The sequence below is a fragment of the Ammodytes marinus genome, assembly GCF_949987685.1.
Source record: "Ammodytes marinus genome assembly, chromosome: 20".
In the NCBI taxonomy this organism is placed as follows: Eukaryota; Metazoa; Chordata; class Actinopteri; order Uranoscopiformes; family Ammodytidae; genus Ammodytes; species Ammodytes marinus.
The window spans coordinates 14,308,081-14,333,435 of record NC_137224.1 but is presented as its reverse complement, the minus strand read 5'-3'; the positions used below and the strand labels follow the sequence as shown (position 1 = coordinate 14,333,435).

The 25,355-nt window shown below is 42.0% G+C and overlaps 2 protein-coding genes across 2 annotated transcripts; one reads left to right on the top strand and one right to left on the bottom strand.

Moving 5' to 3' along the window:
• The first annotated feature begins 10,017 nt into the window (after positions 1-10,017).
• dlx4b (distal-less homeobox 4b) lies at positions 10,018-14,077 on the top strand. The gene is made up of 3 exons (XM_080048692.1): positions 10,018-10,598; positions 11,642-11,838; positions 13,375-14,077. Exons 1-3 carry the CDS (start codon positions 10,280-10,282, stop codon positions 13,633-13,635), a joined length of 777 nt encoding a protein of 258 aa, XP_079904818.1. The 5' UTR covers positions 10,018-10,279; the 3' UTR covers positions 13,636-14,077.
• Positions 14,078-20,004: 5,927 nt separating this feature from the next.
• Positions 20,005-22,775, bottom strand: dlx3b (distal-less homeobox 3b). Its single transcript, XM_080049556.1, has 3 exons — positions 22,221-22,775; positions 21,286-21,470; positions 20,005-20,952 (listed from the first exon to the last, which is right to left on the bottom strand). The coding sequence occupies exons 1-3, from the start codon at positions 22,564-22,566 to the stop codon at positions 20,632-20,634; spliced, it is 852 nt and encodes a 283-aa protein (XP_079905682.1). The 5' UTR covers positions 22,567-22,775; the 3' UTR covers positions 20,005-20,631.
• Positions 22,776-25,355: the final 2,580 nt, after the last annotated feature.

Below are 25,355 nucleotides of genomic sequence, written 5' to 3'. Positions count from 1 at the left end.
CGGCAAAATGGTGGCGACGAAGCCAGGGGTCAGGGGAGCAAACTTTAAACGCTGCGGCGGCTTAGCGGTTTACTGTGACTGTTGACTTATTCATGCTTGTTTTACACAACGGGTTTCCTTATCTTCCTTCCTACGTTTCATTCAGAGGAAGAAAATGTTTTGAAAAAGTTGTTTGAATTCAAACAGCAATGAAAGCCTCTGCTATCAATTTATTTTTCTCTATAAACAATGATTCGAATCACATGACAACTTGTATGTGAAAGGTGTACCAGTGATAAAGCTACAGAGAATTCTCACCTGAGTCTGCCGTTCCCTTTATCTCTACCGAGCTTTGTTGCATCTTTCGAATCATTGTTTTGGTTTTTCTGTCGGGTAACTTTAACTTTTTTTGGTTGAGTCTCACTGGTCTCATCCGTTCGACTCAGCTGTTTTGAGTGAAGAGGCAGCTCTCCCCCTGCCCAGCATCAGCAGAGAGACGAAGTAAGTGACTAGCTCCTGAACATAGCATAACATATGGCATGCTAAAGAGCCAGGTATTTCACTCAGGGGTTACCATAAACAGGGCTAATAAAGAGTAAATATTGGACTTAAGTCTAAAGTGGAATCAAACATGACTCTTAATAGATGCTAACGATGCCCCGTAACATAAATAACCAGCTGTATTTAATAACAATAAATTATCACCATATAAACTTATAGGTAATAGTACCCGTTTTTGTTTTCTGCCTCCCCCAAGTGGCCAACAAATCAGTTATGGCAGGTTTTAAGTACTATATGTCTCCTCATTTTACTTCCTGAAACCTCAAACAAATTGATTTAAGTCTTAAGCTTTTGGAATCATTATAGAGAAAGGTTGCGTGAGAAGAAATGACCCAAACTTTTATTACGAATTTAAGATGATTGCTTTATAATTACATTTTCATTAAGTGTGCTTTGCAATTGTTCTTGGACCATTGTATTTAGAACTGTAAATATTACACTATATAAAGAGGCTGCAAAATTAGACTACTGTCAGCACTCTGTCGTCTCACACTTGTCCATTATTTTCAGGGAAGGGTTGGTTATTGTTATGATCATTAGCCTCATAATTGGAATAGTAATTACTTTTCATAAAAAATAATAAAAAAAATGTATCTTGAGAGTTGGAATTAGGTCCAATTATTAGAGATATTTATAAGTTTGAAAAAGTATGAGAAATCCCAGCATAAAGTGGGACGACTTCAATTACTTTAGGAGACCTTCTTTACATTTGGATAATAATGTAATAGATTTAATCATTTTCTACTCTCTTTTTCATTCTGTGGGCTCTTGTTTTGATATTTTGCGTTCACAGTGCATTGATTCCAACATTCGTTAACGTTAATATCAGTTCACCAAGTTTTTCTCCCTGAGAGCTGTGTCATTTGATAGGCGGCGTGGTACAGGCTGGGTGCTGCAGGGCCATTGTGTCCTATTGTAGGTCACAATGGAACTTAACACTTGACAGAGCCAGGGCTTGTTGTCAGGAGCTGAACTTGATCCTGTCAAGTTGTTCCTATTGAAGAGCCCTAAAGACCTCTTTGACCTCACGGCAGTGCAAGCCCAATATTAATGATCTAGTAGTCATGTAGAATAGTACAGATTGCTGTATGTGTCCGTACTCTAAATAAATGACATTTACGTCACAATGTTCTTGTCTTAAATTCTCATAAGAGCCCATTTTTGATGTCAGATAAGAGGATATTGGTGGCATATTGTGTTTCACTGTCACTTAACCTGGCAACCCATGCCAGGATGACCAATGCTGCCACCCAGATGGTTGTCCCGTCCTCTTGAGGCTTGTGTCGACCCCCCATCACCTCTGGCATCTCAAACCGACGCTTGCCTTGCACACTGTTGCCCTGCAAACCACAAAAGAGGGTTCACGTTACCCAAGTGGGAGGGGGCACCAGGTAATTTCAGATGGATAATCCTTGGACTTGACAGACCGGTCTTTAACAGGACCTACTGTTTAAAAACCTGGCAACCCCCGAGCCATGTGTCATTGTGTGTTGATTGGGTGTGCGATGTGTGTCTCCCCTGGGTAAAATCATTGTCAACTAGTGTGTACCTCCAGTATTTCCGACGCCGTCTGTCGTCTCATCTGCTCTCAAGAGAGCTGAAAAAAAACAAAAACATTGTAGAAGTTCTCCTTGCTCCTTAAATTATTTTCTCTCCATCCAAACATCTGCAGCTTGTTAAACCTATGGGCCTATTCTGTTGGCTTTACAGGCAATGGGAATCCTGTTTTATTGTTTTTCTAGAGGAGATTTATAGCCTGAACACGCTTGTCTGTGCGGTCTCTCCTGCTTTATTTTCTTCACAAAGTAGATGTCCTTTGAACTACTGTTACGTCAGATGCCTCCTCAGATGTCTCCTCAGATCCTTGTAAACAGTTATGGATGCCACTCCCCCGGCAGCATGTTTTGACCTCAGCTGAACTCATGTGCCCTCTCAGCCACCAACCAGGCAGGCCCAGTCACTTTCTGACTCTCTCTGTCTCTCATCTGCTCATTTGGCCTCTCCTGCTACTGCCACCCTCTTGTCGCCCCCCAACTGATCTACAACAGCTTCCATCTTTTGTTTTTCTATACCCCTGGTACTCTGGGGGCAAAACAGGATTTACAGTGGAAAATTATAGTATATTTTTCCCCCATGTTGAGCTGGTGAGTCTGGAATGTGTGTTTGGGCAAGTTTTTTTTTTTTTTTTTGCAAGGAGTGTGAAAAAACAACAGAGCTGTAAACACCGAGGGTAGACCCAGACTGACTTCTTTGTTCCAGATGTGGAGCATGGGCAGGCACGCACACACACACACACACACACACACACACACACACACACACACACACACACACACACACACACACACACACACACACACACACACACACACACACACACACACACACACACACACACACACACACACTATAACTGCAGCTCAAGCTACAACTTCTACAGCTACAGAGCTGGGCTGTAACCCAATACACTGCCACTACTGTCCCACTGAATGTCCATCAGCTGATGGGCTCGCGCTGGCTGCATCTGTGCAGACAGGTTACACACCGTGTGAGATCCTGCAGGATTTGAAATGAGAGAAAACGGAATGTGTGTGTGTGTGTGTGTGTGTGTGTGTGTGTGTGTGTGTGTGTGTGTGTGTGTGTGTGTGTGTGTGTGTGTGTGTGTGTGTGTCGGCGCCTACCACAGTCCGAATTGGTACCATATTCTGCAGCATTTTAGCGGCAACCACACGAATGAGGAAGGTGAGGGAAAACATCTACGTATTATTTAGAAACATGATCGCCGTTCACTATAAATGAACCCCTTTTCAAATCAGATGCCCCATGTGACACCGAGCTCAGGTTGCATCAGAATGGCTTATATGCGTATTACGGTTAAAGGATACCAGACGTTTTTTCGTACTATTTTTGCTTGCTTTTTTTAACCCCTAGTTGCCAAGGCCCCTATATTCAACCAATCAATTAAAGGTTTAAGCCTAACAGTCAGCGGCAGCGGGCGATGGTGGTGCTGTCATCCGCTGTCTGGATACAATTATGCCAATGATGAATTCTAAGCTCGGGCCAAAAGACCAGACACACTCCGACGTTTCCCACGCAAACACTACGAATCACGTTCCTTTTACGAGGCAAGAGTTGCTTTTGTCTTAGCCTGTTGATTTTATTATCAGTGTATTTTTCCTTCTTGTCCACGGGTAAGTTTCAGCCGCAGGCCGCTCGCTCATTTTTTTCTCCTCCTCTTTCTAATTGTGCCAAAATGTTGACAAACACGAAACACCTGATCCATTAGGTCGAGTTTAATTTCGCTTTTAAACCTGGACTCCCAGTTTCGATAACACAATATAGGCTATTTGAAGAAACCCCAAAATAATTCAGGAAAACTTGTTTATCATTGAAATAATAGAATGTGTTATAAATGCTTGAAGACTAAAAAATGCGATAAACTTTTTCTCAAGTAGGCCTACTGTGTAAAAGTTTTTTTTTCTCCGTTGACAATTTTAATAGACATGTTTGTCTGTGTATGCAGATATTTACTTATCAGGAGACATGCAGTCGTGAAGACAAATGCAGATGTTTATTCATAAATTAAATTAATTGTGCGAAATAGTTTTAATGTAAAATGTGTCTGTTTTAGTTCCAGACAGTACTGAAAATGAATGATGGACTTACACAGTTTTTTAAATTAATCAAACTGCATTTTATTTAATTGTATGTTCAAAAGCAGATCAATAATAAAAGGAGAAAAATATGTACCTGTATGTGAATGGGTCCTATTCTCTTAACTAAGAGAACTTTTGTATCATTACAATTACAAATAAGTTTTTTGAGTTGGATTGAAATTAATTGAGTTTTAAACATTCAAAAACATCCAACATTACAAATAAACTGCAAACATGCAGGTTTTCCACCAACGCTTTATTAACTCACAAGCAAACAATACTATTTACTGACAGAAATGGGAAATCAATACAATCCATACATTCATTTAAAAAAATATATATATATGAAGGGTTGACACACTTTTGGAAATTCTTTAAATTATAATTAGCACTACAAATAGAAAAAGAGGATACAATTGTTGTTTTGAAAATTGGACTTACCACAAATCAATCAAAAGGATGGAAACATGATACCAACCACTCACCTTAAACCTGTTCAACCACATCCACACCATGCAATTATGCTTCATGTTCCTATGAAAGCAGACATCCATGATCACAATGATCAATAAATCCATTACGCAGACACATCACCCATCAATCACATCAAAAAAATAATGATGCAATACACAGGTTCACTTTATAATATGTTGGTAACACTTTACAAGAAGGGTACATTAATTAAGTGATAGATAATGCTATTAATGGTTAGTTAATGCTTATTAAGCATTTACTAACTGTTGATGTTTAGTTATTAACTGGTTGGTTAACCATGAACAATGCTTAGTTTACTAATGCTTAGTTTAGCATCTACTAAGCATAACTGTTAGTTGATGCTGAGCTAATTCTAATTAAGCATTAATTAAGCAGTTATTTACTGTTAGTTAATGTTTAGTTAATGCATATTGAGCATTAACTAAACATTAACTAACAGTTAGTTGATGTACCCTTATTCCAAAGTGTTACCAATATTTTCACGTCAGCTGAGCAAGTGTGAAAACATTTTGATCTGTATACGTGTGCTAAGAACTTCCCATATGAGTGATGCTATTCACCGGTGAACTCTGTGGGCCCTCGGAGGCTGCCAGCACAGGCACACACAGCACACACACACACACATAGCATACAGCAGCAGCAGCAAGGCGGCTGCACTTGAGGAATGAGACGCCGGCCGTGGTAGACATTAGTGCTCCAGTGTGATGATGGCGCCTGGAGGAGAGATTAGGGCCGCTCATCCCACTCCTTCTCTGCTCCCCTCCTCTTTCTCCTGAGGCGGAAAACAGTCAGAGAAAAACGTAAATCCTATTGTTTGGGTTTGGCTTTGTTGAGGCGAAAGGAAAGCAGGTACAGTGGTGAGGACAGACACCTGCTTAAAGTGACAGCAAGGGGTGCAAAGAAGGGGAACATTGGGGCAGCATATTCATATCCAAAAGTGTTAAGACATCATAGATTGTATATAAAAGAGAAGCATACATAAAAAGTTAATATACATCAGTGAAACTATGATGAATAGATTTTCATCTGGTAAGAAATGAGCGTTCATTGTGAACTTTAACATGACTTTTAGAATGTATGAATACATGTAACCCAAGCCCTTCCTTACACCTATATGTATATGTATACATTTCAGTGTATGTGTATATATTTATGGATATAGGTACTATGTTTTGCTCCAGGGCGCTGTCTTATGTTCATATTGTATTGTTAATGTTAACTTTTGGAAATCAATATGAATTCAAATTTGTTCACTAATAAATCTTAACAAGAAAGAAGCATATCAGTGGGTTCTCTTTTTCATCATCTTTTGAAGGTATTTTTCATGTTTCTCACAGCTTGTCCACACTTGGATTGTGTGATGCATCTCTGAAGATTGTGTCAAACCACACCAGAGTTTGAGAGCCATGGCAGTGCGCCTCTGCAATGGGACATGTGTCTATTATGTGGTGAAGCGAGCCTGTGATAATATATGCTGGCATCCCGTCGGGGTCGTGGACTGTCAGTCTAGAGCGTGAGTCCAGGCCCCGGCAACACAGAGGCTTACTTGTAAAACATGATGTGCCAGCGGGGAAGATCACAGCCGTGGCAGTTGCCTGGGAATGTGCTCTCGGTTTGTACACAAAGAATGCTGTCACTCTGCATCAGAGCTTCGTGATGGACAAACTCAAACCGGTGTGTGTGTGTGTGTGTGTGTGTGTGTGTGTGTGTGTGTGTGTGTGTGTGTGTGTGTGTGTGTGTGCGCGTGTGTTTGTGTGTGTGTGTGTGTGTGTGTGTGTGTGTGTGTGTGTGTGTGTGTGTGTGTGTGTGTGCGTCAGAGAGAGAGAGAACACACACCTATGTCAGACACACCTCTGAAGACGTAGGCCCATGCCCGTCAGTGTGCACTGTGCAGCAGAGCCGACGCCAGTGAGTCTGGGCTTCTATTGGGAGTGTGTGACTGTTTTTAACATCATCCCTGTGCGTGTACTGAGACAGCCACGGCGAGGGCGGCTCATCCCTGCTCTTTGACTGCAGGGCTCGCCTTTGTTCTCCACCCCTAAGACAGACATAATTACAAGCATGAAAGAGCCTCCTCACCTTGCCTTTTTATCTCTCCCTTTCGGTCTCATGAATCTCGTGTGCCCAAAACCTTTTTGGACTTGCACGGTTTTTGACACATACTCACACCCGGGGACTCAATCCTCTGTATTCAAGTATAGGCTGGGTATTGGCAAGGACTTCACGATACAAAACGCATTACGATACATTGGCTACGGTATAATATCACAATGCATTGGGATGTGATGTATATTGCGATATTTAGCTTTGTATTTGGAAGGTGCCGCTCTTATTCAATGCTAACGACCATGCTGCTTCCAGTTTTCACTGTGACATCTAAAGGCCAGGACACACCAGCCCGATAATCGCCGTCGTCAAAAAAAAAGACGAATCTGTTTGGTGTGTGCCGTGACGTCGGCCGACGTAGAGGTCGTCGGGCTTGTTTTGAGCCTGTCGGCCGCCGATTGAACATGTTCAATCGGCGGCCGACCGTCTTTCATTTGGAGCAATTTGATTGGTGGAGGGCTAGCGAATCAGTGAAGCCCGGAAGTGAGGCGGGTAGCACAAACAGCTAACAACAGCTAGCCATCGTTTTAATGTGTTTGTTCGTTTCGTTTTGAGAGTACTCACATGCATCAACCCTTGTTGACTGCTCGACACCATGCTCGACACTCTCTGCTAAAAATTGTGCTCTTATGGTCCATAAATATAAATACGTATTTCTATCTATGTTTATGCTCTAGAGAGATGTCCAATCATTTCCGGCTTTCGTATTTTTTCGGGCCACAATACAGATTAGCGCCGCCTGCTGTTGTGGAGACATTACGTCCCGCGAGCGTACGGAAAATAAACAGTCGTCTCGGTGTGTTCTTTAGCAGCGACGGGAAGCTGGAGCTTCCTGAAACGGCCGACTCCATTTTTTTTGACGACGGCGATTATCGGGCTGGTGTGTCCTGGCCTTAAAGGGAACTCACTTTTTTTTAATTTATTTTCAAAAATTTAGATTTTTGAAGCTGGCAAATCGATACAGACATCACAAAAATAGACCGACATATCAATTTTATAGCACACTATAGTATTCAGCAGTTGAAGTTCACAGAGTGCCACATATGCACACCAACATGCCTATGTGTTTAATGTTGGTGTTCATTTGGCCTCGGTGATCCCGTTCATCAATCAAAAGGAGTGACTTTTCTGTGAACTATACTGCCACAAAGGTGGTTTTCCCACATGCCTCCAGTCACCGAGTGCCAACAGTAGATTCCATTATGCCACTATAACCTCAACCACCAATAATGCGGCCATGAATTCCTAATAAGACATAGCCACATGCAGCACTGCATTCTCTCGTGATATCATTTCCCAGTGAGGATTTACAGCTGCAGGGCCTTTTAGTGTGAAGTCACAAACTCGCGCCCACAATATGAAAATGGGCCTCCCAGCCCAGAAGATTTTTTTTTCTTTCTGTTGTTGCTTTGGTGAGTGAAATTGTAGCATAATAATAATTTGTGGCTTTGTTCTGGCTGGCTGAGGCCTGTGGGGAATTGGGAAGCAGTCCAGCCCCCAGCAGCAGGCCTTTAGTGCTGCTGCATTCAGGGTACAACATGACCAAAATGACGGGGTTGGACAGCAGCTCAGCACCACGCTCAACCCACCAAACACTCTCTTTATAATTTGACTGCAGCTTATACATGCTATTCTGCTGAGATGGAATCTGTATCAAAACTGCACCGTTACTAAGGCATGATGACTCAATCAGACTCCTTCATTGGCAAATGTAGCCTTAAAGGGTTAGCCCACTGTGTTTTTCTCCACCTGTGGATTTCCTCAGCCTGAGTGCTAGTATAGAGGCTGAAATATGGAGACAGGGTTGCTCTTTCAGTCTGCATTCACCATTTTCTCCCCCACTCCCACACTGGGTTCACATGCACCTTTTGAATTCTGCTTACTCTGCACTCTGCACCATAATCCAACCCTCTTTTGGCAGGTTTATGTTTTATACATTGTTCTTAGAAAACCTGACATGTATTTGGATATAATGTGGGTTTTTTGTTTGTTTGTTTCTCAAAAAATACAAATCATTTTATTTGTGATCCAATTGTCACTCTTATTCTCCCTCTTCATCTTTATTAATATATTTAAATCCACTGCGCTTGTGTTAAAGCAGTTCTTACTACTTTTTATTTCAACTATGTTATGAAATATCAATCCGTGTGGTCATTTTTATTCAGAGTTATTGTACTGTATACTACTGTATGGTGGATGGATGGGAATGCAGAAAGTTTGAATATCAAACTGTCCTTGGTTTGAAAAAAAAAATTGTCAGCATGGCCGCTGAAGCATGGCCTCAAAGCATGCTTATGCGACGGTTTGTGGACGCTTTGTAAACACATTTGGGTTGCTTCCATTGATTTACATGAACTCTGTTATGATAGAAATCTGAGCGCTCGCTCCAAAATTAAAGGAGCACAATTCTAACCTGGAGGAGACGTTCCCTCAGCGGTGTCACCTTGTGCTCTCTCTCTTCTCTCTCTCCTTCTCTCTCTCTCTCTTTAAAAAAAATTACTTTAGTGCTTTTTTTTAAATGCTGCCACAGCCAAAAATAAGATTTTAGTGCACAGTTGAAAACGATAAATGAACCATTTTTTTTGTCCCTTTATTCGGTTATTTCTATAAATTATATTAAAGTAAACCTGGGGAATTAAGACATTATTGAAACTATTAATAAAATAAGGGAAAGTTGAACTATTATGGAGAGAATTAAGTGCATGTACTTTGAAACGAAACAATGTCAAAGATAGTTTAATTAGAATTTTAACACCAGAAAAGCTCTAAATATATATTTTTTATATCGTAAATGCAATGTCATTCCGTTTATATCAGAAGCGTATTGTCCTTATATTTTGGCCTAATTATCGAAACTTAAACTACACTAAGTTTTCACAATTAATAAGTAATAGTAATGTTTTTTACTATGAAATGAAAACAGGTAGGCCTTTATTAAGTCAAATCTCCTGTGTCTTTAGGCAGTTTTGAGGAAAATGCAGACAATATTAAACCGTTTTTTGATGGTATAAAGGACTTCATGACATTTTTAAATATTATAAATTTTAGATTTTAAATATGTGTCCAAATGTTAGATGATTTGGTAATGGAAGGAGGTCCCTGCTGGCTGCAGCGTTGCATCCTCTATATGTTAATGAAGTTAATGGTGGAGCTCCAGTGACAGCTGGCTGCCGTAGACCAATCAGAGAGCTGATGGAAGGCAGTGTGTCCGAGACTCCGCAGGCAGGAGGTGTTTGAAGAACCATGTCAGCTCCTCCAATGATGTAAAGAAGGATCCCTTTCGCTTTTTATTCGATGTTTTGCCTCCTAAACGCTTATGAACATGCACGCTGTGACTTATTGCTGCGCGAGAACTTTTTTCACGAACAATGCTTTGGACTTGTAGGTGTGGATTTGTTCCCAGTTTTCTTCTCCGCTGCACGACAGAACTCATGAAACCCTCTTCAGAGCGACGGGTTTATGGACTCGCGTATTAGCTAATTATGTCTATGGGGTTCATGCCTGACAGTCTGAATGCCTCAGATCCCTCCAAATCGGCCTTTCTAGAGTTCGGCAACGGACATCCGGCGCACCAACAGCACTCGCCGGGACTCTCTCACATTTACCCCGTCCATGCCTTGCACGCTGCCGGCCATTCGCAGCACGAAAGTCCCTTTCCTGGCAGCGGGTCTTATGGCCGCTCTCTGGGCTACGCCTACCCCGGCGCGGTGAACACTCATCCCCCGTCCGCTTACATGTCCTATCAGCACAGCAATCTCAGCAACAGCAGCATCATGGCCCACAGCCGATTAGAGCAGACAGGTATGTTTGTGAGCTAGTCAAATCGAGCCGGACTATATACTGTTGTATCAATAAATGGCTTGGAAATTCTGATTTGCCATCCTGCTGAATGCGCAATTACGCACATGGGCGCGTAATTTTCCCTGACGTATTCATGGTGTGAAAAATAGATCTCACTCGAAGGTTTAATAAGTTGACAAAATTACTTCACTTTTCTTGTCATAGGCTATATAATGTCTTAAAGGCTATCGAATGTTAAATGAAGCCACGCACGTCAGCAGGCGTCTTCAAACTCACTAATGTCCAAACAAGGCCTAGCATTCAGCCACCGCCTCTCAGGGATGCTCCCTCTTTACCGCTCATGTGATATAATGGAGGCAGATGATGCCATTAATTTTATTGACCATAATTTTCTGTGGCAAAGTCCAATTATGGCCCGTGCAGTCTGTGTCTATATACCTCAAGAACAAGTGTGTAACATGATTGTTGATGCGCATTATGCAAAACGATTCCAGAAAATAACAGTCCTTACATCTCTGCGGGCTTTTAAACGTGCTCCTGTTTCCCTCTTTTACAAAGGATTATTCTTGCACTCTTTGTTGTTGAAGTGTGAATGTGATACCATGATCCAGTTAGCGTGTACACATAACCAGTGGTGACACTGTTAATCCCTGTCTAAGGCGTACAATATAAACTTAATTTAATTTAATAAAACTATTAGCAGACAATTTGTAGCAGTGAGATAGCATGACAAGCATAAAAAGTAAAACATCTCAAATATATACGTTTGGCCTTCATTCTCTGAGACTTTGGTGTTGCCGTGCAGGGCCTATCAGCTGAAGTATATTATTACCTGGCTGTTTGTACTTGAACCATGTATCAGTTGTTTAATGTTGTATGTATGGGATAGTACATTTGTTTTACCGTGAGCTCCTGAACATCTTAATGCCTCCTCAAGTGTGACACCTATTTGTATTGACCTACAGCCCCTGAAGAGAAAAAGTAATAAATCAAAACTCCCCCATATTTCATGTCGTTTCTGCTCTCTCTGTTCAATCCACAAGATCGCGAGAAGTCTGCGTCAATCGAGAACGGCAGGGACCTTCGTCTAAATGGCAAGGGGAAGAAAATCCGGAAGCCTCGGACCATCTACTCCAGTCTGCAGCTGCAGGCTCTGCACCAGCGCTTCCAGCAGACTCAGTACCTGGCCTTACCGGAGCGCGCCGACCTGGCGGCCAAACTGGGAGTCACCCAGACTCAGGTGGGGCCTTCAACTCACCCAGCTGTCCTCATTGGAAGAGGGGAATTGTAGAAGAGTTTAGGGCCGAATATATTTGCACTAAATGATTGTTTTATTAATTATGGTATAACCAAGGAGGTCGTGCTTAATAATTTCACAGTTATTCTGCAAAGCATGCCAGGCCTGCAGTATTTAAGAATGTGGCCACTTATTAAATAAAAGTACATGGGTAATGTTAAGATCTTGAATTAAACTAAAACAAAACACACTGAATATAAATATGAATAGGAAAAATTTGTTTTGAAAAAGGAAACATTGCTGGATAATTAGGGATCTAGAGATCAAATGAAAAACTAAAATGATTGTCATTTGTAACCAGATCGATAAATGCAAACCTTATTTACTATGCTTAATTTTGTTCCTGAATTCATTTGAAGTGTTTCACGCAATGAGCCGTGACGGCGGTTACAAAATTATTAGAAGCAATAAATAAATAAATCGGGAATAACTGGTTTGCATATTAGTGGTTGTCAGCTTTTTTCAAGCCGTTTTTGAATTAATTATTTTAAAATCCTTGTGAGATTAAAGCAGTTCCTTGTACACTTAAAAATATATTTTTTTTTATTTTTTTTTTGGTTGTCTGTATAATATTTTTTTTTTTGTGTAATTTGGATAGTACCACAGCACATGAACGCAAAGCTCATGCATTTATTTACAGGTCGCCTTCGCGTGCATTTTGCACAAAATGTTTATATATTGAAAGAGGCTATATACGAAAACATATTTTGGAGATAAATAGGTGTGCGTCCGCTGTCAACTTAATCATATTGACAAAAATGAGGTAATCAGATGTCGACCTTGATCCTTTTTTTCTCTCTGACTTTTTAATTTGCAGTTTCAAAATAACGGATAAACAAGTGAATCCACTCTGTCATCCGAGCCTTCTCTCCTGCCCTATTTTTCTTCTTTAATGCCTCAACATTTATCTGAGCAATTATCTCCCAGTCTTGCGTGCTGCCTTTCGTGCTGTCCTTGCTAGGATGTTTATAGAGTGATTCATTGGGACTTTGGAATGGATGTGTGAATATTCTCACCATTGATGTCGTGAACCAACAAAAAAAAACGCCACACACATATTTGGAGTCAGCTGAAATTTGACCTACACCGCAATGTGTTTTGGACTATTTTTTATTTCACAATATTTTTAGTATATCGGCTTGAATTGAGAGCTGTCACACTCATTGGACTCGTAAAACATCGAACAATAAGAGAGCTACGGTTTAAATGGATTACAAATGCCACTCAACTGTGAAGCTGAACGGCTAACAACGCCCACACTAGTAGGCCTGGGATTCATGCAACACACAAAAAAAGATGAGTTATGAGGAGTTTTTATTGTTCCCAAATGTTCCCTTTGAGCCAATTCTGAAAAGTCTATTGAGTTTAATTAGGGGAACTATGCTCATAAAGGGCCCTTCACAGGATTATTTCATTTATATGACTGCTGATTGTCAGAACCGCATTGACAATTATCTGCATTTTTTTCTCTTTTTCTAGGTGAAGATATGGTTTCAGAATAAGCGCTCAAAGTACAAAAAGATCATGAAGCATGGCAGCGGATCAGAGGGCGAGCATCTCCACAGCACCAGCTCCGTGTCTCCCTGCTCGCCCGGGCTGCCCCAGCTTTGGGAGGTCTCCATGGCGAACAAAGGAGGAGCGCCCATGCACCCAAACAATTACATGAACAGCTTTGGTCACTGGTATCCAAACCACCATCCCCACCACCAAGACACAATGGCCAGGCCTCAGATGATGTGAGTGAGTGGATTGTTTCTGGTGTCTCGCGCTTGAAGCCCAGGTGTACTTCGGGCCTACACGAAGCACGCCTCCTTGGGCTAACACTGAACTTTGCTGGTTTTTCACCCTCGAGGCCCCACTTCTCAGAACTGACTTGTGCTTATAAATGTGTGTTTTAATAGAACTTGTATTTTATCTGTGTTTCGTGTTTAAAATTCAACTGTCGTTGCAAAAAAGCAGGCGTCAAATATATATATTTGAAGAGGTGTTCCAATGTCACAACGTGTGGTGCACGGCACGACTTGTGTGTGTGTGTGTGTGCGCAGTTTACCAAGAGACTCTGGATAGAGGCGTTTTTCAAAGAATATATAGTGTGCGTGGCTCTACTTTATCAGCAAAAGAGTTTCAGCCACAATATGGTATAAAATAAAGGTTTTGAGCGCTATGCAAAATAAATAGCTGATGGATGAACGTTTTTGGCCTTTGATTCATTTCTGTGTGACATGTTTGTTAAGATGACTACTTTATCGGTGAAATCTATTTCTCTGCCAAGTACTTTGATGGGTAAATACTGTATTCATCAAACCGGATAGATTCACAGACAGATAAAGGTTATTAATGGCGACCGGCAACCGCCTTCAACTGTGATATGCTAATTAACAAAAGTATTTAAAGACGTTCTGAATATGTGGACAAAATGAAGTATCTCGAGACTTTCTTATCTTGGTTAATGCATAGTGGGTTGTTAAGCATCTCACTTCAGCCCGTGTGACGGTTCCTATTTGGGATATCAGCTGTCAGCTTTTGTCAATCAACACTCGATGCGATAAAACCTTAAAATCAAAACACCTGGTGATTGATTCCTTCTGAGGAAAACATAGACTGTATATAAATTGTTTACTTATATCCCTACTTTTAATTACATAGTTTAAGAGTGTTTTAAAGCGAACAGGTTGCCCTTTCCTTCAGGTTCATAAAAAATAAAGATAAAGTGCCCAGAATTAAAGGGATGCGGGGTGCCACCTTTACGCACGATGTGTAACTTTTACGCACGGTCCGGACAAGAGGCAATGCCTCCCAAATGGTTTCTTTGAATTCAAAAGTAAGCATTGCAACATAAAAACAATTGAATATTTCAAAGGAAAACAGTATCTAGCCCATTTTCTGCAATCTCTAAAACAAACCAATTTTTATATACATATACAATATGCACCTTTTCCTTTCTGCTCAGAAGATCTTAACCCCCAAGTCTCACACACAAGAGAGTATACACATGCCGTGTATAGAGGAGAAGGGACGTGCGAGCTGGAACTTTTAAAGATATTTTCCTTCACACTCGTCCCGAGTGAACTTAAAACAGAAAAGTCTGTCACAGCAAAATGACGAATGGCTTTGCGATCTCTCCAATAAACGGTGCCTGATTTATGGTTGTTTCCACTGATTTACACATTCTGGCGCTTCCACTGTCCAAACACAGAGAAATTGGTTATTTATATCGTTTGCACTGCACGCCGCCGCAGTCTGGGCTTGTGCTCTTGATTAAATGGGAGGTTAAGCTCTTTTTAATGAGGCCGAACGGTGCGTTAAAAAGCAACATCCAATGCCTTCTTTTTATCTTTTTCATTCGTCACTCTGCTCTTCTTGGCTGTCTGGCAAACATTAGGCACCCATTTGTCTGATGACACACACAGGGATTAGAGAAATCACTAACCAGTCATACGTGCAGTATATTTTTTTTTTCTTTTCTTGTGCAGATATTTTTCTCTCACAGTATTACTGGGAATTCCATCTATCAAAATACAGTTCATTTGCTATGACAGGTGTAGCTCCTCGGGTGTGATGTCATTTTAAAGGGTCATGACTTCTGATCCTAAATAGCTTTTTATAACTCTATGCAGAGAGCTCCAGCACGCACACACAATGCATGAAAAAAAACTAGTTGCAAACATATCATATAAATGAAAAACAAAACTGCATTTTTCTAAATGAGCTTGGGTACATCTGTTTTCTAGGATATATTGCTTAAATGCAAAAACAACCATTATCACCATACGCATATCATTGCATTGACAAATAACCATACCACAACCCACTTCTTACTGCATCCAAGCAGGCATAGAGGCCACATACAATCCTGTCTTACCTTGAGTCCGAGAAGCGCATCAGCGTTGAGGTGTTCCATACAGCCCCTGTGTTTTTCACTCCTCAATGGCTGATTTCTCTCCAATAACGAAAAGCACTGTGCTACATTAACATCATCTTCTTCACACACACACACACACACACACACACACACACACACACACACACACACACACACACACACACACACACACACACACACACACACACACATTTATATATATACACAAACACACCACATACACTCACACACCCTCGTGCCCCTTTTCCTCACTCCTGATGGTTATTGTGTGCCTTGTTAAACATCGCAGCCAGGCCCTGGGAAAGAAGAGGCATCAGGGAAAATTATAGGCAATTTCACATCTCCAGATTAGAATAATGGCTCGCGCAGTTGGACAGACAGAGTAGAAGGACCTTTCAAACGAAGGGCCAATTATCATGCGGGGCAGATTGAAGGGAAAGTGAAAAGGCTTTTCCTCGTGTAATAGACAGGCTCAGAGGAAGGGGGGCACGGCGGGCTGAAGGGCGATGATAAAAGGCGAGCGTGACTGTATCAATACCCTGGCTGCTCGGAGTTATAAGATACGAAGGTGTCTGATAGGTTTTAATTGCAGGATAGCAACAAAGAGGGCAGATAGCTCGTTATTAAGTCCCAGTTGCTTTTGAACGGGCGAATGGCAAAATCAGGTCTCCGGGGTGATTATTGTTATTACCATGAGTGATCTGACATCTCGCGGGTAATTGTGAGCAGCTTTCTCCACTGGAGAGAATGAATGCATAATTTGGTTTCATCTCAAAGTAGGCTTGACTCGGTTTGGGGACATGCGTAAACGCGCGCGCGCGCGCACACACACACACACACACACACACACACACACACACACACAGGATGGATTGCAAGATGGAAAACAGTTTGGCAGAAAGGCACACACACGCACACACGCACTTGCACATGCACACGCACATGCACACGCAGTTCATGTATAGGAAAAATAGGTGCCAAAAAGAATAAGTCTTTTAATTTCCTTATGTCTTTTTACAGTTTTTCATGTCTTATGTTTTGCCTGTATTCCTGTGTTTCTGGGGCTTACATTTTACATTGTGAAGGTTTTATCAGTGATGTGACGACTGGCTGTATGAAGCATTAGCAGAGCACGGCCCAATCCAGCCCGGCCCTGCACTGGCCTGCTGCTGCAGGTCAGCCAGGGTTCAGGAGTCTACACAGCTGTCAAGGATGCCTTTCTCCCTCCATATCATCCCAGTTTACTGCAAAATGGAGCGGCTGAGTGATCCTAATGCAGCCGAGGCTCGGCCCGGGACCCGGGCAAAGTGTTGGACAGCTGCTGGAAGTCTTTCCGTGGATGCATTTCAGCTCCCTAACCTCCGTCTCAACCCATATCGCTGCACCCCTAGAGACAAGGGCCGACACCCCACCGTTGACTGTTATGAGGGGTGAAGAGGGACTTATAGGGGCCCGCCCGGACAGCAGCAGCAGCAGCAGCTCTATCTAGGGTGCTGTGATGCTGTGCCATGCAGGATCACATTCAAGTTCAACAGTTCGCCTCCACCTCCATGGCTACTTACACTTGTTACGTTAATGTCCAGAGATGACATATATGGACAAGTCTGACAGTGGGCCACACACACAAAGTGGAGCCTTGTATGTAACGAACACGCGTTTGTCTTCGGCACAAGTGTTTCGTCCGACAACCAACAGCCGAGGGGCCACACATGCTGAGGGAGCCATCGCAGGGGAGGTCACATGTGCGCTTGATGAGATTTCATTGATATTAAAAGGCAATAGTAATCATGCTGCTTCTGTCAAGTCAGCACAGTGCACCGGAATGATGAGTGATGCTGTAGACAACTGGTGTTGAGTTCAGGGCAATAAAGCAGAAGGGGAAAAACGTTGTTTGGTGAAATGTGTGTGTGAAATATGTAGGACTACAGTGCTTCTTGAAACCATTTAAATGTAACGGGTGTCAAAGAAACCAAACCACTAAGGTCACGAAAAGTGTGTATGACAAATGTGACCAAAATAGAAGAAGTATGAATATAAAAATGTTAAACTCAATTTTAAAATATTTGAATTATGAAGTGAAGTTCAATCCCAATTTTAAATTCATAAAATCAATGGCAATACATTGTGTAAATATAAACATAAAGTATAGTAAAATAAAACAGCACAAGGCTCTGTAGCCAATCAAGGTGAATAAATAATAGGCCAGATGAATTCTTAAATAAAAAATATTCATGATTAATCACTTTAGATTTCTATTCATGTATAAACGTCTAACAAAACTATTTAATAATTATATATAGATATGATAATAATTGTTTAAGCCTATTTGATTCGAATGTGAAATAATTTATATCCAGAAATATATTGAATAAAGCTAAATGATACAGTATATACAATGTATTCATATTCATCCAAAAACAAGTGAAAATATCCAGTTTACAGTGAGAAAAAAATGAGGGCACCCTGTGAGACCTGATAACTTAAGATGAACATTATACAATCTGCATCTGAAACTGTACTGTTCTGTGATTATTGTAATGACACAATGTTGCAATAAAGTTTTATATAGTAACACCTTCAGACCTGAGCGCATACCATTCCGGTTAGGCTACTCAAAGCGCTAGAAAATGCTTATTAAACCCACTAACGCCATGGGTACATTTTCTCTCCGTGCGTAATGGCGCCATGGTGGTTCATGTGGATAAGATCGCCATTAGCGCTTTCTCTTTCATGTCATTATTTTTTTGTGTGTGTGTGTGTGTGTGTGTGTGTGTGTGTGTGTGTGTGTGTGTGTGTGTGTGTGTGTGTGTGTGTGTGTGTGTGTGTGTGTGTGTGTGTGTGTGTGCATCATATTTAATAACGCATGGCGTGCGCGGACAAGTTGGTGCTGTTGTCCATTGTCATTAGTTGTTAGGGGGAGGGATGTTGTTGTTTTTTATGAGTGTCTCATTGTCGCTGTCATAACAGTCATTATCGTAGTGGTTGTCATGTTTATCTAGCATCTCTCAGCTTATTAATATCAACGTATTCCCACAGCCGAGTCCATTATGCTGTTTCATCACCTGGGAAGACCTTTTGCCTACATTATTTTTGTAAAGTGTTTTTTTATAACATGTATATTGTTAGTTTATTGGGTTAAAAGGTGCGTAATCACATGAATTGTAAACCTGCTCAACAGCAGTCTTGGATCATTTTACCAGAGCACTACTTCTTTGCCAAATGCAATAGAATTGAATCCAATGTGTAAGGTGAAACATTTAAAAAAAGTGTGTTTGTGTGTGTGTGGGTGTGGGGGGGAGGGTGTTCTTATGCCTTTTCTATTTGGCAGCGCTTCTATCCATCCTGCTGTGCCCGTGCGCGAGATCCCCTTCGGCAACAGCTTTGCTTCACCCCCACCCTTCACTCAGCCTCTCTCTCTCTCTTTCTGCGTGTGCAACGTGCTGAGTTGCCTCTTGTTATCTGGCAGCAGAATAGTAATAAAACCGAGTGACTCCAACATGTCTGCTGGTGTGTCGCCTCCTACTGCAGCGCTTTGCACGCAGCTCACGGCGCCAAAACAAGACAGAAGAGTGAGTCAGTTCGCTGTGCTGGGGCCATAAAGGTATACTCTCTACTTCCGTATACAAAGTGGAGCATTCACCTTTTTTTTGGGAGTTTTTGTGATAAATAACTTGAGGTTGACAATAACATTTGTCGCACATAAATAACAGTTAAAGATTGATTCCGTCATTTAACCCTTTGGCTTCCACTTATTGACAACATACAAATCAAAAAGGGATTGGCATGTCATTGTGAGACATGGATACTTCTTTAAACAGGGCCCAGTGTAATTTGGCACACCGCTGTTATTCTTTAGAGAGCATGAGCAATTAGTCAGACCTATAAAGATGCGTGTATTATAATAAGATATTCATTATTAACGAGGTCTGTAATTATGAATAATCCTTCTCCCAGGGCAAGCACCAAGTACAGCTAAGTAGATACGATTTAGAGACCTAAACCATTTATTTAATTCATAAAGAAGGGAAAAATAACTTAGTTACAACTGGTTAAAAACTCCCTTTGCTTTCACAAACATGTTCTGCCCTTTGTAGTCCAGATGGCCTGGACTTAATCCAACCTACATGTCATTATCTGGTCAGTTTGTTCCCTCAAAACAAAAATAGAAAATAAACAAAAAAAAGTGCAGACTGTAACCTGTTTATAAAGGGGCTAGACACACAATATGCAAGTAACACCTTTATTCAATTGACAAGAAGGCAACAAGTGGACTAATTACATCAATATGAAAATGGTTTTGGAAGCACCACAGTGCAGTCAAACAAATATCATAGTGGTTCTGCGTATAAACACATATTTACAGCCTTCGACGTTTTTTTTTTTACAAATCCATATAAATATGACCTGAGTGTTTTTTTCTCTTTTTTTTCTTTTTGGACGCACTCTATAAAACCCATGTGCACGGTGGTCTGAAGCATGAATTAACGGCACAGTTTTGTCAATATTCTGTTTGTGTTAGGCTACTACTTGTTTAAAAACAACAACAACAACATTGCATAATCATTTTAAAAAGGAGTTAATGAAATACAAATTTAGCGATAAATAATTTAAAAAACCACGCCAGATGTCCGTAAAATATGCTGCCACAAGTGATCAGAAATCCCTTATGTGCTTTGTGAGAGGGAAAAAGCCAGTCCTGAAACATTCTTGATCATCCAAAAGAAAAACCAAAAGCAAAGTTTCACTTCAGGCGGCCTGCTCCCTGGCCACTCGACATTTGCTCTGCAGAGTCATTGTGGAGAGACCTCGTTTGGAGAGAGAGAGAAAGAGAGAAAACTGCTCTTGAGTCATTGTCAGTAAACTGCTCCGACACTTTGCTGCGGGACTGGATGGTGCACGGTGCCCGGGTGCTGTAGGTGTGATCCCTGCTGGTACCAGTGGTTGTTATAATCCTCCAGGTATGGCGGCGAGGAACTGTGCGTCGGCTGCGGGACTTGTGGCCTGCTGACCGGGGTGTTTTGCTGAGGGGTGCTGCTGTTCTCCCACACTGCGGGGGAGGCCGGGGAATTGCAGGCCATGGAGTCGCTGGCGTTTGGACTGTGATCCAGGGGGACCTCGCCGTTTTTGTACAGCTTCTTGAACTTGGATCTCCGGTTCTGGAACCAAATCTTGACCTGAGGAGAGAGGAAATAATATTAACATTAATTGTACTGAAACAGATTTAAAAATTATTCTTTTACAATATTAATGTGTTAAATTGCATGTAGGATTAACAAAAACACAGGTTTGTAGTGTGTAACTGAGAGAAAATAGAGCATTTTAATTGTTAAATAAAGCGTATCGAACCGAGAACACACACATCCAGCCTCTGTTGTGCGTAATTATGCATCCATTGGTAATTACAGAGCAAATTGTTGACCATGTTAGGAAACTTTGACTCACGTGACTATGAGAGTCTTGATCAATTACAAAAAAATATGTTTTTTTTAGCGGGTCACACGGTTTACCTGTGTCTGGGTGAGGCCGAGTTGCGCCGCCAGCTCCGCTCTCTCGGGCAGAGCGAGGTACTGCGCCTTCTGGAAGCGTCTCTGCAGAGCGGCGAGCTGGTAGCTGGAGTAAATCGTCCTCGGCTTGCGGATCTTTTTCGGTTTTCCATTCACCATGCGGACTTCGGGCTCTGGCTCTTCTTTTACTAAAAAAAAATCACAGCAAAATATTTTAATAAAACAGACCATTGAGAAAACTTTTAACATACATTATGGAAAAAAAGGATGGCACAAAAGAAGATATGGGAATTATGTGTGCGTAAAACACGAAAGAAAATCTAACCTATATTTGTTGTCACCTTAATGTTGAAATTTTGCTTCAAGGGAAATAACTAAAATGTTGCAACTTCAAAGTGTTTACAACACAAATGCAATCAAAAAAAATGTTGTCCAATTTCCAATTTTGCAGTAGGTCTATGTTAATAACTGCTAGAGAGAATATTATTAGCTTTAATCAAAGCACCATTGTTTTATGGCCAGCTGTTAAAGGCTGGCCCATTCCCAGGCGGGTTGTTAAAACACGACATTAACAACAGCTACTGAGAAAATGTTTTTTTGAACTGCTTATACGTAATAAATCAAATATATGTCGCGAGTATTAGGCTACATTAGCTCTGTATGGAGACGTAAAAAGTGAAGGACGCCTTTCAGCATGTGGCACTGTATATTCATTAACTCCTTATTTCCATTACAAATAGTTTGAAGAAACTAAATATAAATTACAAAAAGATAACATACGATATAGCTGGTGCTACAGTATGATTCGAGTTTTCTTATCGAACACTATCTCTGTCTTGAACTTTACGCGCATAGGCCAGGCCTACACTCAATTGTGCACACTGGAGGTAAACAACACTATCGCACATAAATAAACCGTAGATCATCTCAACATTTACCTGAGTTCGGGGGCGAGGCCTGCAGGTGGTCTCTGTTGTAATGTCCGAACTGTCTGTAGCTATTCGTGTAGGGGTATTCGGATTTGGTGGCGTACGCTCCGGCGGCTCCCATTCCGTTCAGATTGAACTGGTGGTGGTAAGAGTTCATGGGCTGTCCGTACGCCTGCGTCTGAGAGTATTCGTGCTGGCCGTGATGGGCCGTCTGTCCGCTGTAGTAGCCCATATCCGTCACCGAGGACTCGGGCAGCGTAGGAGAGTCCTTGGAATTCGGGTGGCAACTCATAGATCCTGGCAGATCGGTCAAAATACACGCAATCTTCTTCTCATACGTTTGCCCGGCGCTCATGGTGAAAGCAGCCCTCCCGAGTAGTTAAAGAAAGTCCACTGGTGGAGTCTTGCTTTGTTGAGTGCGCAATGGTAAGAAATCGCAATAAAGACGAAGAAGAAGAAGAGCTGTGCGCGCGCTCTGTGGACGCACGGCTTGTTGGAGAGTCTATAGTCCAAATGAAACTCTCTCAGCTGCAGTAACTGTTTAGTGGCATCGTTCAGCCCACTGCGACACAGAGTTATAGAGAGCTGGGCTGGATGCTGCCTTCCCATTGGCTCCACTGTTTTCCCCCCTTCTTGCGCTCCAGGCGAAGTCGTGGTGAAACCCAGCCTTCAGCCAAGAGCGCCTATGCATGCATACCAGTGCCCAGAGTTTTTTTTATTTAATTTTTTTCTTCTTTCTCCAGATTTGCATTTACCTGTCTACTTGTTGAACATGCAGCTCTGTAGGGCCGTCTGTCCACAAACACAACTACCTGGGTCCCAGTTTTTCACTGTTGCGTCATCTAAACACAGGCACCATTAAGATGTCACGGCACAAAAGCAGCGCAGAGCCCTTTCTGAAGCCTTATAATCCTGCAGCCAGACCGTCCTCTTAATGTCTTTATGCAATGTTTTCTTAACAGTGCCTAGAGATCACACTTTATTCAGCCTATTGAAAGGCCAGCAGCCAGGCTCCCACCGAGTCCTATTGTCATTCAAAGGTATCGGCGGACAGTGAACTTTACGTGAAAGAGATGGAGGAGATAGGCAAAAGACTCGTTCAACTGATATTGCTCGGGGGTGAATTCCTCCACACTGTCCCTGTTGTGTGAGTGTGAATGCAAATTTGATCAACACTGTTAGAAGCTGACGGCAGAGGACAGTGTGGAAAGATAAAACAATCCGCAGTTAACAGTTTTTATTAGATAGAAAAAGTGAAAAAATATTTTTCCCCTGTCATTTAAACAGGGATCATTACTCTGTCCATTTTTCCCCTCAGTTTATTTACTCTCCGCTAAAAGCATGGTGCACAACGCCCCCTGCTGTATATCCATATACACATGGAACTCTAATTGTCTGTCTGCAGTGGTGTAGTGGGGGGTATACGCAGGTATACGGCGTATACCCACTTATTTTTCAGGCGACATTGCGTATACCCACTTCTAACGGCCGCGACTGCGGGACTTGTTGCCACCCGTCCCGTTTTCCCCGAAATTGTTCTCTTTTTTTCACCAGCTGTCCCGGGAAAAGAAAAATCTCTCCCGGGACACAATTTGTCCCGTTTTTTGGGGAAAATGCCAGAACCTCATTTGATTTCCTTCGTTCAGTAGTTCAGGCCGTTTCACACGGGCCGAGGCGTTTGTTTCGCCCACTAATGCATTCTCAATAGAGAGGCGAGCGGGCAGAGAGAAGGCGGCAAGCGTGCAGGGGCGGTCTTAACAATCTCGGGGCCCGTTTCAAGACCCTGTGGGGGGCCCCCACATTTTTTTTTCTATGAATAATGCTTGTGCATGCTCCCCGCAAAAATAAAAAAGATTGTGGAAACCAGTTGGATCATAGACGGATTATGAGATTTAAAGTAAAATGCATCAATCTGATGCACTTTCAGAGGAAAATTTAGATTTAAATCAAATCTTGAGCTGCAGAAGGAACATTATTTTTCTTAAACAGGCAGCACTCTTTACTCTGCAACTATAAAAACAGTACAGTAGATTGGTCTGCAGACCCATGTTATATGATGGAGGGGCCCATTGCAACAGATACAGGGTGGAAAGCTACTTTTTATGAACAGTATAGAATTTACACGTATAAAGCTTATTCCTGTATGTGTGTGGGGGCCTTAGAGGCCCCTTATGAAGCCCATAAGACATAGCTAATAATGCTTTTGTTTTGCACTTGCTTTTCTATTTTTCACCTGCTAGGGGCCATGATGATTTATTTCCTATTCCTTTTTGGACCCTAGGCTGTTATTGACATGAGTGACTGAGCTCTTTGACAATGCGACATGTAAAGTTACTATCAGTATCTCTGGCTTAGGGCCCCCCTGAGCCCTTGGGCCCCTGGGCCTGGTTGCATGCAGTTTTCTTCTCAAAGTGCACCAGATTGATGAATTTTACTTTAAAAGGTTGCATTTTTTTCTTCCGGACCTCCCTAGAAGGTCCAGGGTCCCCACCTCAGTCTCCCTATTTAGCCTACTGTGCAAACAGTGATGGTCCGGCAGACCGTAGCGGCAGTCAGCTGTCAGGACAGTGAACTCCTCCCCCCCACTCGCACTAATGGCTGTAAATGGAGCGGACACGGAGGCTAAACATATAGCCGTTCTGCCAGCTACGCTCTCTATATCTTATAGGCTATTCATGCATTAGGCCTGTGTTGGACCACTACTCACGAGTGGCTGTGTGAGGCAGCGCAATTATGGGAAATATAGGACCGGCAAAAGCGGATGCGCGCGCAGTACAACTTAGAGTATACCCACTTCTCCAGGCACCACTACACCACTGTCTGTCTGTACATGGATAGGCCGCCTACATAAGGCTTCACACAACAGTAGAAGATGCACACGCTGTGTTTCGAAGGCTTCTGTCAATATTTCACATTGTTAAATTAACATTTCTCACAGACCAAAATCTCAAGTGTTCAAATCACTCCTGCTATAACGTGCATGCAGCATTTCCTCTCTAGCCCCTCATGCCTGATACACTACCACCCTCTTTTGGTAAGTATTTGTAGCACTTGCGTTACGTTTTAAAGGATCAGTTTACCAAAACAAAAATCTAACCCCACTTACTGCTAAGCAACCATAGCCACCTATATATATTCAGCCAA